This window comes from Halichondria panicea, chromosome 3 (genome assembly GCF_963675165.1).
Source record: "Halichondria panicea chromosome 3, odHalPani1.1, whole genome shotgun sequence".
NCBI lineage: Eukaryota > Metazoa > Porifera > Demospongiae > Suberitida > Halichondriidae > Halichondria > Halichondria panicea.
The window spans coordinates 7,534,574-7,551,020 of NC_087379.1; the positions used below are offsets into that span (position 1 = coordinate 7,534,574).

The 16,447-nt window shown below is 41.2% G+C and overlaps 3 protein-coding genes across 6 annotated transcripts in view; 1 reads left to right on the forward strand and 2 right to left on the reverse strand.

The window, feature by feature from the left end:
* The window catches only part of LOC135334063 (transmembrane protein 131-like), a 66,387-nt gene extending 51,020 nt beyond the window's left edge, over positions 1–15,367 (forward strand). For 2 of the 4 annotated variants that reach the window (XM_064529101.1, XM_064529102.1), the window contains one exon: positions 14,835–15,367. Coding sequence is in view for 1 of the 4 variants with exons in the window: in XM_064529102.1 (XP_064385172.1) it covers positions 14,835–15,071 (237 nt within the window). In the remaining 3 variants the exon portion in view is untranslated. Of the gene's footprint in view, positions 1–14,282; positions 14,373–14,501; positions 14,589–14,614; positions 14,634–14,834 lie in introns of those variants that run through there. The other 2 variants (XR_010394184.1, XR_010394188.1) reach the window with 2 other exon arrangements.
* Positions 1–16,447, reverse strand: part of LOC135334056 (uncharacterized) — a 113,059-nt gene that overhangs the window by 67,199 nt on the left and 29,413 nt on the right. The window contains exon 12 of the mRNA XM_064529092.1: positions 6,614–6,946. Within this exon, the coding sequence (XP_064385162.1) occupies positions 6,614–6,946 (333 nt within the window). The remainder of the gene's footprint in view (positions 1–6,613; positions 6,947–16,447) is intronic.
* Positions 8,838–14,342, reverse strand: LOC135333060 (ankyrin repeat domain-containing protein 50-like). The gene is made up of 7 exons (XM_064527991.1): positions 13,921–14,342; positions 12,889–12,987; positions 12,119–12,217; positions 11,349–11,447; positions 9,985–10,083; positions 9,199–9,297; positions 8,838–8,846 (listed from the first exon to the last, which is right to left on the reverse strand). Exons 1-7 carry the CDS (start codon positions 14,020–14,022, stop codon positions 8,838–8,840), a joined length of 606 nt encoding a protein of 201 aa, XP_064384061.1. The 5' UTR covers positions 14,023–14,342.

The window sequence follows — 16,447 nt, forward strand, 5'->3', positions numbered from 1 at the left end:
ATGCACACAATTGACAAGACCTGCCGTGTCACACGAACCCAATATATACGGGCAATACAAAACACACTACCGGTATAAAACTCTACTAACCTGATAAAAATACAGGATACAAAACAAATAATTCGCTACACATGTACTATGTCAGTTTACTATTATCTAGGCAATGTTTATATACTTTACTTGCAATCTCATATTTCTTTAATCTTAGGAGTAGTTTCACTAGAGTTCTATAAGTTGCAGCAGCTGGGTTTCTACTCTGCCACAGGGACAAGCATTGCATCATGGCCGTTTGCGTGTCTTCTAAAACTTTAATCTGCCTCACATCAGCTTGCTGAGCAGGAGTGAGTCCCAACGCTAGACTGTACATTTTCACGTTGTCCAAATGAGCCGCCAAATAAACGAACTCTGTTGTCTCAATCTCGTTGTTGAGTAGAGGGTGTTCAATGTCTATCCTCTCTGCCAGGCCTGCAGTGTGGATAGGGTGAGGGTCAGCATGGTGTGGATTGCAATACAATGACAATACATAGCTCAGAGGAGGTCTGGAGTCTGACTCTCATGCAGAGAAGTATGGCTCCTGGGGAGTAGGATCCCAGAGTCAGCTAACAGAGACAAACCAGACACAATTCTAGCTTTCCCAGAGGCTTATGTTTCAAATAATAGCCGCGTTTAGATTGCTAGTACGCAAAAAGCTTTTTAGGTTTAGCTCGCGCCTTTTCTGCGAAAAAAAGACTTCTTTGCAAAATCTGCCAAATTTTAAGCCTTAGTTTTAATGCTACAAGTTTCCCTACGTACAAATTGTGATGCCTAAATCACCAGGTAAGCCAAACTGAGCAGTGATAGACACACACAGACAGACAGACTGACAGACTGACAGACTACTGTAACCGAAGCCGCCTACGCACCTCGGGTTAATTATACTTACCACCATGAGTAAGATGACAAATATCAGGAGAGATGTCGCTGGTAGCTTTTGTCTGTAAAGAGAAATCAAATATTAGCTACTTGTGTTTGTAACGTAGAGTATAGAACATGTACTGTAAAAATTTATACAAAATAAAGCTTTCAATTGTAATATAGTTGATAGTTTCCCACCTTAATGGTTGCTGCAATGTCCCCACGAGCAATGGCGGGAGACTCTAGTGCTCTAATAAGGGCACACCAGGAGGGGGGAGGAGAGGAGCGCTTCACCCAGTGTGTCAGCATGGCCTCAAAGCACGGCTCAACCCAGTGATAGTCCTTCTCAAGACTCTGTATCAGTACACACAGTGAAACACAGTATTAAATACTTAGTAAGAGCTCAACATTACGTTGCTATAGTAATCTGTTAAATAAGTTGGTACTTCATACAAGACCACACCAAATATGCAGAGTCAGCATTGCTATAGATACCTCATTCTAAAAATGTAATGCTCACTATTCAACCATTAAATAACCGCAGCAGTCAATTAAATAGTGCACACACATAATTAGGACTACACTGGGAGAATACACTCAAGGTGGTGGAGGGACACATTCTTAAGGTCTCACCTTCCTAGTTGCATAGTCAATGTCCAGTTCTATAGCCAGGCTGTACCAGTCAGAGCGTATCTCTTTGATCACTTCCTTCACATCTGCAAACAGCTGATCAGTTTCAGAGCTGGAGGTGTTCTCTGTAACAATTGAAATTGTAAATAGATGATTATACATGTACAGTACACACGTAACAATGTATTATACATGTACACATTACACACATTATAATCTGCATACAAGCTCTAACATTATTCTCACCAACACTCTCTTTGAGGCAGTGGTACACGGTGAAGAAATGCTTCTGGTTCTTGGAGATCTCACAACTGATAAAGCCCTTGAAGTGACCATGTGACGAAGCCTTGAATTCCAACTTGTGTTCATCACCATCAATTTCAGGACTTCTTTTGCTCCACTCGAAGGAGAGGCTCTTGTCCCTCAACTCTCGCCTAGAGGCAAAGGGCAGAGCCTTGAGAGTAACATCCTCTCTCAGACTGACTTCCTGTACACAGGGATACGTACTAGTTAATGCACGGTTGCAAGTGCTCTATATATTATGGATATTATTGGCCAATAGCTCGAGGCGAAGCCGAGTGCTACATGATGCTTCGAGAACTTCCGCGAGGCCAAAATATCCATAGAGCACGAGCATAAAACAGTGCATTAACTGGTTTGTAACTTTTAGCTGCTTGCAGCTACCAATAGCTATCGGCTCTAATATGTAGAATAGCAACTTTCTACGAAAATATTTTGCTATTCCTGATTCTGGAGAGTCTGCAATGGCCTTCAACGTACTGGTAAGCAAAACTAGCCTTTACTCGAGAATAAAGCCTTTGTTAGAAAGATAGCATTGCTAGAAGCTTATAGAATCACTTAGCTGTACTCGCATTGCAACCATGGAGCAGTTGTAGCTATTATAAAATTCTATGGCTTAAAATCAATTATTTTGACCACCAACTGTGCTCTAACTACCAAAAATTCCAACCACAGAATAATAGAGCACAGTTTGTGTTTACTACAGTTGTAGATCCTAGTCTATGGCATTTGCATAGTTCTTCCTTTGATCTTTGTACAAAAAACAATGTACAATGAATGCTTGCACACATAATATTAATAGTTAAATACACAAAAAACTGTTATAATCTGATACTAAAATTAAATGCTAGTACACAGGAATGGTAATTCTTATAGTGCATACACTGTAACTGTTAGTTCACTTACTTCTGCGAACCAGCATTCTTGGTGAGGACTCAGAGAGACTTTGCTGGTGCATTTAAAGCAGGGATCAGCTCCAGGTGTGAGGAGACAAAGCTTGGAACCATCTTCATGTTTGCCACAGTAGCAGTCGAAGGCAATGATTGGAGTGAGTAGTGGACTGATGTCCTTCATCACCAACAGGAGGGTTGAGAGGACGTAGGAACAAAGCTCGTGCATCGTATGGTCCCTGTCCTGTCGAATAATCCGTATCTCATAGCAATCGACGTTAGCGATAAGGGTAACAAAATGCTTGGCAGATTCGTCAATGTGAAAGGAGACGAGGTTTCTCTTTACTGAGGTATCAGTGGCAAGTTTCCAAGTCATGCCCAGAATTCCAGTACTCCCCCTTGAGACCAATTCACTGATCATGGCACAAAATACTCCAATGGGAACGTATTGGGGTTTGAATGTGATCTTGATTGGAGAGGGTGTATCAATGCCAGTGGGGGGTGGTTTCGTTAGTTCCTCGCGAGATGCACACTTGAGAATAGCGGGGATGAAATATGTCGTTTCAACTTCTTCTGTGGTATGGTCTTCCTCCACTGTTGTGATTTTGGCCAAAAGGTGGGAATGCTCGAGCAGTATGAGCAGCTTCTCAACAGGAATCAACTGGTCTTTCTTCACCCCCTGGTTTTCCTCCGAATGGCATCGAGTGATTGTTTTCAGTAAGAATGAACCCTTGAGTATCCAATTTTTTCTCTCATTATCGTTAAACTGAATATTGCCCTCTTCAGAATGGAGCTCCAGCAGCGGATTGACAACGAGAACACTGAGGCTGTTGAATACCACTTGGGGGTTGCAAATGACAAAGTTTCCAAACCAACCATCTTTATCCTTGATCTCTGGATGATATATCAAAGCTCCGACAAATCGATCAAGGTACCAAACGGTGAATCGAACTTCCTCCTCACTCATCTTTAACCCCTCGGTACCGATACGAATGCATTCTTCCATAGACACAATGTCATACTCTTTTCTCAGTACAACTCCCAACAAAAGCTGTTGTGGGCGAATTCGAAGCTTGGCATCTTTGAAATAGCTACTGAATATGCCATGAAGATGTTCACGAAGAGGTTCCATATCAGAATCAGTGCCTTCATAGTTGTCGACTGCTATGAACTTCTTGTCTTTTGGGTGTGAAAGTAATTTCTCAAACTTGCTGGTAATCTTGCTCACAGCTTCGTTTTTCTCTGTCAACTTTTGCTCTAAGCGGTCTTGGACATCTTTCTTGAAAGTGTCTGAGTTGAGGTGTTGGCTGACTGTTTGCTCAATGGCAGCCATGTCTTCTGCACTGACGTTAGCAGGCTCATCACTCTTCAGTAGAGTCAAAATATTCCGAATTGCTTTCTTTTGTTCGTGTTCATTTAGGCTCTTGTCGGCAGTGGTACTATCGCTCTTGCTGGCAGTGGTGCTATCGCTCTTGCTGGCAGTGGTGCCATCGCTCTTGCTGGCAGTGGTGCCATAGCTCTTGCTGGCAGTGGTGCCATCGCTCTTGTCGGCAGTGGTGCCATCGCTCTTGTCGGCAGTGGTGCTTTCGCTCTTGCTGGCAGTGGTCTTGCTGGCAGTGGTACTATCGCTCTTGCTGGCAGTGGTACTATCGCTCTTGCTGGTAGTGGTATTGCTGGCAGTGGTGCTATCGCTCTTGCTGGCAGTGGTGCTATCGCTCTTGCTGGTAGTGGTCTTGCTGGCAGTGGTACTATCGCTCTTGCTGGAAGTGGTACTATCGCTCTTGTCGGCAGTGGTACTATGGCTCTTGCTGGCAGTGGTACTATCGCTCTTGCTGGTAGTGGTACTATCGCTCTTGTCGGCAGTGGTACTACTATGGCTCTTGCTGGCTGTAGTACTATCGCTTTTGCTGGCAGTGGTACTATCGCTCTTGCTGGTAGTGTTACTATCGCTCTTGCTGGCAGTGGTACTATCGCTCTTGCTGGCAGTGGTCTTGCTGGTAGTGGTCTTGCTGGCAGTGGTACTATTGCTCTTGCTGGCAGTGGTACTATCGCTTTTGCTGACAGCTTTTGTGGAGGCACAACATTTCTCGTACAGGAGATCGACTTTGATTTGCATTGCCAGTTCATCCTTGAAAGTACCTATGAGGGTAGCAACAGGCTTAGCAGAGCCTAGATTGCCCAGTTTACTACACTGCTCTCTGTCAATGTCCGAGTCAATCTTGGTATGGTGGCTGATAGCTGACAGGATTTGAGAGAGCGTTTCTCTGCTTGTGTACGTTGAATCGTATGGTGTGATCTTGTCCTTTCCTCGTTCGTACGAGACTTGACACATGTCATCGAGGTCTTTGTCCAGTCGAAAGAATACTAGGAAAATCCCTGCGCCTTTGCTTAGAAAAGGAAACATCTCCACAAATCCAGGCTGCCCACCTATATCGACCAGATTGAGTAGGACTTTGTTCAGCAGCTCTTTAGTGTACTCTCCTGAACCCACAATACTCCGGAGTCTCGAGACAACCTTTCCAACATCTACAGTAGTCACTTTCACGACCTTTTCCGGTGGTTCTGGTGTTGGTGATACCGGTGTTGGTGACACCGTTTCTTTGGGTACAGTAGCAGTTTCATCGATCTTGAGTTGAGTTTGCTTCTTTGGGTCAGTGGTTTCTTTTTTGGGCTGTTCCTTAGGTGTACTAGTATTGCTGACAGTGCTGTCTTCAATAGGTTCACAGGACATAAGGTAAGAGAAGATAAACTGTGTTTCTTCCTCTAGACTTGAAGACGCTTTGAATTCAAGCTTTGTTCCAGATTTGTCCACAAAGGCCAATACTTGTTCACACTCGGCTAGTAATGTACTGCAACGTTTCCTTTGATCTTCAGGCAGCAAAGACAGGTTAGTGATGGATCCAACAAGCCGCTGTCGAGTGGTCGTTTTTCCAAGACCCGAGGGACCAATGAAGTGCGTCTTGAGATAATGTAGCTCTATAGTGCCACTTGTGTCGGCCATCATCTCACCCAGTTTCTTTAAGTAGGTTCGGTTTTGAATATTGACTGCAAAAAAGTAAACAATCGGTAATATTATTGAACCAAAGTAGTGGTAAATAATTATTATTTTTGTGGCACATTTTTGTATCAAAATTAAGGTCCGATTGATATAAATAATGAAAGCACCGCGGGTGCTGATGCCTCGGTGGAGGTGCCAAGCTACATAACATAAAGCTACTAATAGCTAGCTTTTATACACACATTGATTATAATTATCACGATAAACATTTTTAATTTTGTTGCGCAGAATACACAATCACAGGGAAACTCAAATAGTGGGTAATGATCGACGATGATTGTTGTTAAAAACGATCGATGCCAAAAGTTCAAGTCTAAAATTAATGGCTGCAAGTCAGCACAGCCTTCCAGCTCTCTTCTCACTCTTGCAGCTACCAATAGCTAGCGTTCTAGTGCAGAGCTAACTACTAAGTAGAGTAGCAACACTCTGTGAACAAGTTTTGCTACGGACTCTTCTGAAAAGGCTGCAATGGCATTCCAAGTAAGCAAAACTAGGCATAATTCGAGAACGAAGCTTTATTTTGCAAATCCACAAATATGAATCTATGACTAGAAGCCTATAGAAACTCTTACTTGCATTTCATTGATCCTTGAGCAGCTCTAACAGTCAATACACAAACACACTAGCTACCCTATACCTCGCTTGTACTCAACAGTGCAGTCTAGGAGAGACGTGTACAAGCATGCATGCATGATGGTCACAATTTATAGGGATTCTTCTCTGTTGTGATTTCAATATTAATACCGGTAATTACGGATAGAGTCGAATAGCTACTTAGTAGAGGGCTTAGGCGGAGGGTGGTTATCACCTGACATGTAGTAACATGTGTACATGTACTTACGTTGGGTCAATTGCTGACAGATTTGATGAGCTGTGTCTCCTTTCCCCAATCTCAGTGCGATATCCAGTAGAGCTCTGTAAGTTGCTTGTGAAGGATTATGTTGTTTCCAGATTTGCAAGCACTTCATCATGGCTGCTTGAGTTCCACGTGATTGGTTCACATCGGCTTGTTCAGCAATAGCTAGCCCCATTGCAGTTGAATAAAGTTCCACATCATCAAAACATAAGGCCAATTCGGGAGTATCAGGGTCATCTATTTCACTGTTGAGTTGCTCGTCAGTCAGATTGTATTGCTCTACTAGTTCTTGAAGAGTGACTCGTTTAGCGGATGGTCCTATAATTATACATTGATTAGTGGCGTGAACAATTATCATAACACCAATGCAGCTAAGCTTCCATACTCAATGTTGGAGACATAAGGCCATGCATGCAAAGTCAATTTATAGTTTCTCAGGCTATTATTCCTAAAATAGCAAGCGGATTGAGGCATATTTGATAAACATTAATGATAATAATATTCATAGAATTTTAATTGAAAACACACCCCTAACTTCCTCAATAAGCGGAAGTGCATAATTTTTACTAATTAATTTTAGTCATAATTATTTCATGACCAAAAAACCATACAAATTTATCCTTTTCTTTTCTTTAATTTGAGGTCACACATGTGATATTGTAAAGCTGCCAATTTCGAGCGCGAGGGCCTGAGAAACTACAAATTGACTTTGCATGGCATAATGATGGTAAGATATGGGGCAGGTGAATTATCTGCAGTATAGAATAATTATGCCTATTAAGTAGGTAAATTATATTCTTTTGCAGAATGAGTAACTGAGTCTGAGTTTGGTAAATTACCAGCTGACGAGCTAGTTCAGATTATAGTGAGACAAGAATTGTTAGGTACAGTAGCGTCACTGTACTTTATATTGACCGCTACTGTACCAGAGGAGGTACGACATCCGCGTGTCATCCGCATGTCTTTAACGCACACATTTCTTAGGTCAAAGTTCGGAATGTGTGTGTTTAAGACACGCGGATGTCGTACCTCCTCTGCTACTGTAGAACACTTCCACACACAATATTATAGTTATAGCCTTGTTCCTGCTGACATACCTAATTTAGAAGGCACCTCTTCTCTGACTGTATCATGGTCCTGTGAAGAGCAATACAATATAATACATATTCCACGCTTCAATTATCCATGCAATGCACGTCTACTAGAATACTAATCGATACTGTACAATATGTACACCTATAGCTTGAATGCTAACAACACCTCTTGATCCTCACCACAGATACTAACATGAGCCACAACAATATACAATAATAGGCTATACCGAAAAGGAAGGGGACCAGGCCTCCCTGTGTAAATGGTTGAAACACTCCGCGTTATGATTTTGCGCTCGCGAATATTTTCGTTTTGACCGTACTCTGGTTGTTATTTCAACTATTTCTAGCTCTCCTATCTACTAGCGATCACTCAGGGCTGGGAGGTACTCTAGAGAAGTAAGTTTACACCACCATGACTTCTGACAAGCTCTAAGTCCGTTGTCTTTACTCTGTTTTTAATTTTTGTTCACTATGTTATTCATTGCAAATTTGATTTCACAGTTTATGCAACAGCATGTGGTTGTGACGGAGGGTTGAAGAAACGCCTACTACTGTTTTAAGTGGAGTTGCGTACTCTTCCTCTTGGTGAAAGGTTGATTAATGTGTTTTTGATGAATGTTACAGTATTTGTAATTCAGGAACAACAAACTCTTAAACTAAAACACTTATGATCAATGCAGAGGAGGCTAATTGTACCTCCTCTGTGATCAGTGTGTGCATTATTGAGGTATGGACTCACATGTGATTCAGTAGCTTCCTCCAGCAGCTTTATTATTGAAGGGTTAGAGTATTTTGATCTCTTGGCCTTCATCAGAACAGTCCATCCATCCTGTGATGATGATCATATGAAGGGATGAGACGTACATTGTAAGAGGTAAAGTGGTCTAATGCGTATTACATGTAATTTGCTGACAGAGCAATACTGGCAATGGTAATTGCATATTAAGAGGTTGGGGATATCTGTTAAGGTACAAATGACTGGGACATCAGTTTAAAGCACTAAGGAAATGTACAGTCATGCATGTGATTGTCAGTACATGTACTTAACAATGATGTACAGTACACCTACAACTGCATGTATATATACGTATGTACGTCACAGAAAATTTAGCAAATCAGACACCCTACAAGAGTGAGAGCATACGGTAACTTTTGAGAACACATCTGTGCGATAGACCATAAATAAAGTAAAGGAAAGGGATTGGCAAAGAACAAAAATGCAACTATCTAGCTATGTTGTTAAACTGTACAACCTTTTTAAGTGCTACGTACGTATCATAATTATTCATTTGTGTACAACATATCCACGAAAATGTATGCAGCCCAGTTCGTCAACTTAGACACAAATAAGCAAGATAAGCGTAAAATTATAAGCAAAACGTAACAATTAAAATACTGGCAATGTGCATAATTGTAAGTACATGCGCAAATATTTCATTTGCCAAATGCTGCCTATAAACACAATCAGATACTCACCTTGTTAGCCAGGTCCACCACTGCTCCTGAGGAGAGCAGCTCTCTAGTACAGTCAGTGTGACCTTCATAGGCTGCCCACATGAGTGGAGTCCACCCATCCTACAAGAGTGAGAGCATAATAATAACTTTTGACAACACATCTGTGTGATAGATCATAGTTACACTTATTTTTGGAATTTACCATTTGCCCCAAACTGAGTGTGCAGTGAGCGTAGTTTACAGCGCCCAAATCAACTTTTATAACCTCACAAATATTATGGTGGCGCTTAAGCGCACAGCTATTCTAGTGTTGAGTGCAAACTTTCAGTATGCAGTGGACCAACTGTACGGTTTGATTTTTCGTCTCTGTATTTTACAGCAGCTCTACAAATCAAATGCATGTGCATAATAAAAGAAAAGCCGACTGCCTTGAGCCTGACATCACAAATAATTACGTCTTTTAATTACAGCAACCGTTGGAGGACTTAAATAATGGAATTCAGTCAGAGTTGGTGCTGTAATTACAAATAAAGTAAGGATTGGCAATATTTACTATAATAGAGTGGTTGCATCTGACGTCATCCATCCACACACACAAAAGTACATAACACTAACTCTAACCTTTCAGCAAGTTAGCTCGTAGTTGAGTGACGGTAGATTAAAATCCACACAAACCAAAATAATAGTCAACCCAATCAATTCCATGGAATGCTTGTCAACAATTATTCAGCATAGAGGTGATTTTAAGGCAATGTCCATGTATAATTATAACTCCTATAGACCATCAGTTTAGTATCAGATACTCACCTTGTCAGCCAGGTCCACCACGGCTCCTGAGGAGAGCAGCTGTATAACACAGTCAGTGTGACCTTTCCTGGCTGCCTCCATGAGTGGAGTCCGCCCATCCTACAAGAGTGAGAGCATAATAATAACTTTTGACAACACATCTGTGTGATAGATCATAGTTACACTTATTTTTGGAATTTACCATTTGCCCCAAACTGAGTGTGCAGTGAGCGTAGTTTACAGCGCCTAAATCAACTTTTATAACCTCAAAAATATTATGGTGGCGCTTAAGCGCACAGCTATTCTAGTGTTGAGTGCAATCTTTCAGTATGCAGTGGACCAACTGTACGGTTTGATTTTTCGTCTCTGTATTTTACAGCAGCTCTACAAATCAAATGCATGTGCATAATAAAAGAAAAGCCGACTGCCTTGAGCCTGACATCACAAATAATTACGTCTTTTAATTACAGCAACCGTTGGAGGACTTAAATAATGGAATTCAGTCAGAGTTGGTGTAGCCTCGATCCCAGTCCGCACTTCCTCGAAGAGTGGGCCTGGTATCGACTGCTTGCGCATGCGCTAATCTTCCGCCGGTATCTGGCGGATTCGGATAACAACGTGTATGGTCAGTAAAACTATGACATCACAACGAACGGAAGTGGATTGAAGGAAGTAGATAGAAAGTTCGATTGAAGGTTTCTAGCCCATCGGATAGATAGCTACCCTTAGCCTGCTATGTTAACAAAAGACTCACAGCCTGCAACAGTGTTGATGACAATCGTCTGAACGGAATGAAAGCTGACAAGAGCCTATATGGACTGGCCACGCCCATTTAACATTAACTTTGGTGAAAGTCTACTATACTACTGATGCTGATTCTATCAGAAGAAAATAGCTGTACAACAACCTACACAGCTCTGTCTCTAGCTAGCTAGCTATATAGCTCTGTGTATGACCTTTAGGATATTTTCTCTGATGAATTCTGTATTATAGGAAATTTTACGGGAAAAAATAAATAATTTAGCGCATGCGCAAGCAGTTGATAGCAGGCCTTCTTTTCTATGAAGGCCGGTGAAGGAGGCTAGAGTTGGTGCTGTAATTACAAATAAAGTAAGGATTGGCAATATTTACTATAATAGAGTGGTTGCATCTGACGTCATCCATCCACACACACAAAAGTACATAACACTAACTCTAACCTTTCAGCAAGTTAGCTCGTAGTTGAGTGACGGTAGATTAAAATCCACACAAACCAAAATAATAGTCAACCCAATCAATTCCATGGAATGCTTGTCAACAATTATTCAGCATAGAGGTGATTTTAAGGCAATGTCCATGTATAATTATAACTCCTATAGACCATCAGTTTAGTATCAGATACTCACCTTGTCAGCCAGGTCCACCACGGCTCCTGAGGAGAGCAGCTGTATAACACAGTCAGTGTGACCTTTCCTGGCTGCCTCCATGAGTGGAGTCCGCCCATACTACAAGAGTGAGAGCATAATAATAACTTTTGACAACACATCTGTGTGATAGATCATAGTTACACTTATTTTTGGAATTTACCATTTGCCCCAAACTGAGTGTGCAGTGAGCGTAGTTTACAGCGCCTAAATCAACTTTTATAACCTCAAAAATATTATGGTGGCGCTTAAGCGCACAGCTATTCTAGTGTTGAGTGCAATCTTTCAGTATGCAGTGGACCAACTGTACGGTTTGATTTTTCGTCTCTGTATTTTACAGCAGCTCTACAAATCAAATGCATGTGCATAATAAAAGAAAAGCCGACTGCCTTGAGCCTGACATCACAAATAATTACGTCTTTTAATTACAGCAACCGTTGGAGGACTTAAATAATGGAATTCAGTCAGAGTTGGTGCTGTAATTACAAATAAAGTAAGGATTGGCAATATTTACTATAATAGAGTGGTTGCATCTGACGTCATCCATCCACACACACAAAAGTACATAACACTAACTCTAACCTTTCAGCAAGTTAGCTCGTAGTTGAGTGACGGTAGATTAAAATCCACACAAACCAAAATAATAGTCAACCCAATCAATTCCATGGAATGCTTGTCAACAATTATTCAGTATCAATGTCCATGTATAATTATAACTCCTATAGACCATCAGTTTAGTATCAGATACTCACCTTGTTAGCCAGGTCCACCACTGCTCCTGAGGAGAGCAGCTGTATAACACAGTCAGTGTGACCTTTCCTGGCTGCCTCCATGAGTGGAGTACTCCCATTCTACAAGAGTGAGAGCATAATAATAACTTTTGACAACACATCTGTGTGATAGATCATAGTTACACTTATTTTTGGAATTTACCATTTGCCCCAAACTGAGTGTGCAGTGAGCGTAGTTTACAGCGCCTAAATCAACTTTTATAACCTCAAAAATATTATGGTGGCGCTTAAGCGCACAGCTATTCTAGTGTTGAGTGCAATCTTTCAGTATGCAGTGGACCAACTGTACGGTTTGATTTTTCGTCTCTGTATTTTACAGCAGCTCTACAAATCAAATGCATGTGCATAATAAAAGAAAAGCCGACTGCCTTGAGCCTGACATCACAAATAATTACGTCTTTTAATTACAGCAACCGTTGGAGGACTTAAATAATGGAATTCAGTCAGAGTTGGTGCTGTAATTACAAATAAAGTAAGGATTGGCAATATTTACTATAATAGAGTGGTTGCATCTGACGTCATCCATCCACACACACAAAAGTACATAACACTAACTCTAACCTTTCAGCAAGTTAGCTCGTAGTTGAGTGACGGTAGATTAAAATCCACACAAACCAAAATAATAGTCAACCCAATCAATTCCATGGAATGCTTGTCAACAATTATTCAGTATCAATGTCCATGTATAATTATAACTCCTATAGACCATCAGTTTAGTATCAGATACTCACCTTGTTAGCCAGGTCCACCACTGCTCCTGAGGAGAGCAGCTGTCTAACACTACCAGTGTGACCTCCCCTGGCTGCCCACATGAGTGGAGTACTCCCATTCTACAAGAGTGAGAGCATAATAATAACTTTTGACAACACATCTGTGTGATAGATCATAGTTACACTTATTTTTGGAATTTACCATTTGCCCCAAACTGAGTGTGCAGTGAGCGTAATTTACAGCGCCTAAATCAACTTTTATAACCTCAAATATATTATGGTGGCGCTTAAGCGCACAGCTATTCTAGTGTTGAGTGCAATCTTTCAGTATGCAGTGGACCAACTGTACGGTTTGATTTTTCGTCTCTGTATTTTACAGCAGCTCTACAAATCAAATGCATGTGCATAATAAAAGAAAAGCCGACTGCCTTGAGCCTAACATCACAAATAATTACGTCTTTTAATTACAGCAACCGTTGGAGGACTTGGAATTCAGTCAGAGTTGGTGCTGTAATTACAAATAAAGTAAAGGAAGGGGATTGACATTATTTACTATAATAGAGTGGTTGCATCTGATGTCATCCACCCACGCACGGAAGTACGTAACATTCCTTTCAGCAAGCTAGCTCGCAGGTGATCTACTGTGTGATTTTTTGTCTCTGTAGGAAGCTGCTTCTCGATAGTTTTATCAAATCAGGAGTGGTGATCAAAGCATGCACATAACAATGTTATAGGCCAAGTAAAGGTGACTTGCCTTGGTATGCCTTTTATAAGCCATAAAAATTATTACAGCAACTGCTGGCGCTAATTTAGGACCTAAAATTGCGTTCAGTCTGAGTTCTAGCTGAGTTTGCGCTGTACTAGGGTACAGTTGAACAGCCAAGACCAGGAAGTTCAATGTAAATGCCGTACATTTATTTAAGTATGCATTATGTATTGAATACACCATTGGTTGAGTTTGTCGGATTGGGTAGGTATTAAAATTAATTTATAGCACGACAGCAAAAATAAACTTTCACAGCTTCAGTTCTACATACCCACAAACCAGCTTACCCAATTCACACTGTTGACATCCTCTCCCCTCCTGATGGCATCTCGCAAAGCACTCAAGTCACCAGCCTCGGCAGCCCTGAGTATGTCAGCCATTATTATCATGTAGCAGATACTCCCCTTTGTTGTTTGTTTGCCCTCACAAGATCGAGACAACGCCTTTCTACTGCCCACAGTAGAATGGGCATGGTCTCCATACAATATAGAAGATCAAGAGCTGACACTGTGAGTGTATGTGTAGACTGATCGACTAGTTCTATAGTAGTTCCATACAAGAAGATTCAAGGAAGCTATGGTGTATTTATCAGGAGGTAAGTGTGAGTGTGATATTAGCTGACACACACTCCATACTCTACTGTCTGCAGGTAAAGTCCTTGAGAACAGGTCATGGCTGAGCCCGGTGTGGACGGTATCGTTGACTTGTTCTGGGCTGTCATTAACTTCTTTGTCTTGTTGTAAGTTACACACACCCTGATCATGCCAGTGTGTTTCAACCCTCCCCTGCTCTCTAGTGTCTCTTATACTGTTTTGTTTTGTATTGTGTCCAATTTTAGTATTTATTATTCCTACCTTTGTGTGTGCAGTGCTGATCAAGGGAGACGTATTGGTCGTGTTGGTAAGGGTGCTGGTGGTGGTGCTGGACCTCCCCCCATGGGCGGTGGATGAGGAAGGTGTGTGGGTGGTGTGTGTGTGAATGTGGGCGGTGGATGAGGAAGGTATTGTGTGGGCGGTGTGTGTGGTGGGTGGGTGGTGTGTTTTGTGATAGGAAGTTGATACACGTGTTTAATACGATATCCTTTTTTATAGTGTACATTGACCGCACACAAACTTGTACTGTACTGCATGCAAGTACTGTATGCTTCAGCAGACCTACATTGTACAACTGTGTGTGTTATCTGATCATGATCTCTCTGCAGAGCACCAGTCCTAACTGGGACAGCCCCAACATGTGGTCAACAGACACTGCTCCATTCTACAGTAATGACATCACCTCCGATATGAGCCCCCTACCTATCAGCAGTGGCACCACCGACCCAACCTCACCCTCCGAGGACACCACACTCTCAGCCACCACCTATGACCTCTTTGAGAACCAAAGTATCTGGAGCTTGAGCAACGCTGATAGTTCAACACTTCTTTCCTGGGCCCAATAGAAATCTGAACCGCCACTAAGCAAGACTGAGTAAAGCCCCCTCTGACCTACTGCAACGATTTGGACTATGAATTTTGGATAACGATTTCAACTTAACCTCATTTCAATTGAGTTGTCTGCTATTAGCTCTAGTATCAGCATTTTAGCGAGTGATTATCTAGCCAGCTATCTAGTTTATTATTGTTATCGTGTAGCTACTAGTAGATCGTTCAGTTGCCATTTTGAGAGCTGTATGTGTTTAGTAGCTAGCTGATGACATTATTGTGTCTTGGCATTATATGAATTAACCATTAACAATTGTGACCTGCCGGGTAATGTATACTTATACATGCATACCGTAATCGTTCTAATTATAGAACCAGTAAAAAATAATTATTTTTCTAAAAACAATGTACGTGATTTTATATGGTAGTATAATTATAGGCGTTATAAAAGAGGGCGTCCTAACCGAGGCTGGTGCTATAATAGAATGATAACGGTACATACAAGGAATGTAGACAGAATATTAATACATGAGGTGATATAAGGTATAAACAATATACACAGCCAACAATCCGTGCATGGCATGGGGATATATAATTATAACCATCATAATAATTAAATACGTTACTGGTACTGCACATAATTATATACAAATTATGTATCAAGACATTCACAAATTATAATACAAGCAAACCGATTCATAAATAACAGGCACAAAACAAATAATGCTAAAATAACAATAATTATAATTATGATCAAGTGTAAGTGTACAGTTCATTGTTCCTTCTCTAGGCAATGTTTAAACACTTTACTAGCAATTTCGTCTCTTCTCATATTTTGGAGTACTTTAAGGCGAGCGGATTACACACCCTAGCTTGCTATCACCAGGGAACTCACTGTTTCTAGGAGGGCTTAATTGTACTAGACACACACACTGGTCTGAAATCAGAATATTTCACAGCACATGCAGAACTATTAATGGAGCTTACTGTTGGTTCTTGAGGTACGCACACACACTGGTCTGAAATCAGAGACAGAATATTCTACAGCACATGTAGAACTATTAATGGAGCTTACTGTTGGTTCTTGAGGTACGCACACACACTGGTCTGAAATCAAAGAGACAGAATATTCCACAGCACATGTAGAACTATTAATGTAGCTTACTGTTGGTTCTTGAGGTACGCACACACACTGGTCTGAAATCAGAATATTCCACAGCACATGTAGAACTATATTAATGTAGCTTACTGTTGGTTCTTGAGGTACGCACACACACTGGTCTGAAATCAAAGAGACAGAATATTCTACAGCACATGAAGAACTATTAATGTAGCTTACTGTTGGTTCTTGAGGTACGCACACACACTGGTCTGAAATCAAAGAGACTGAATA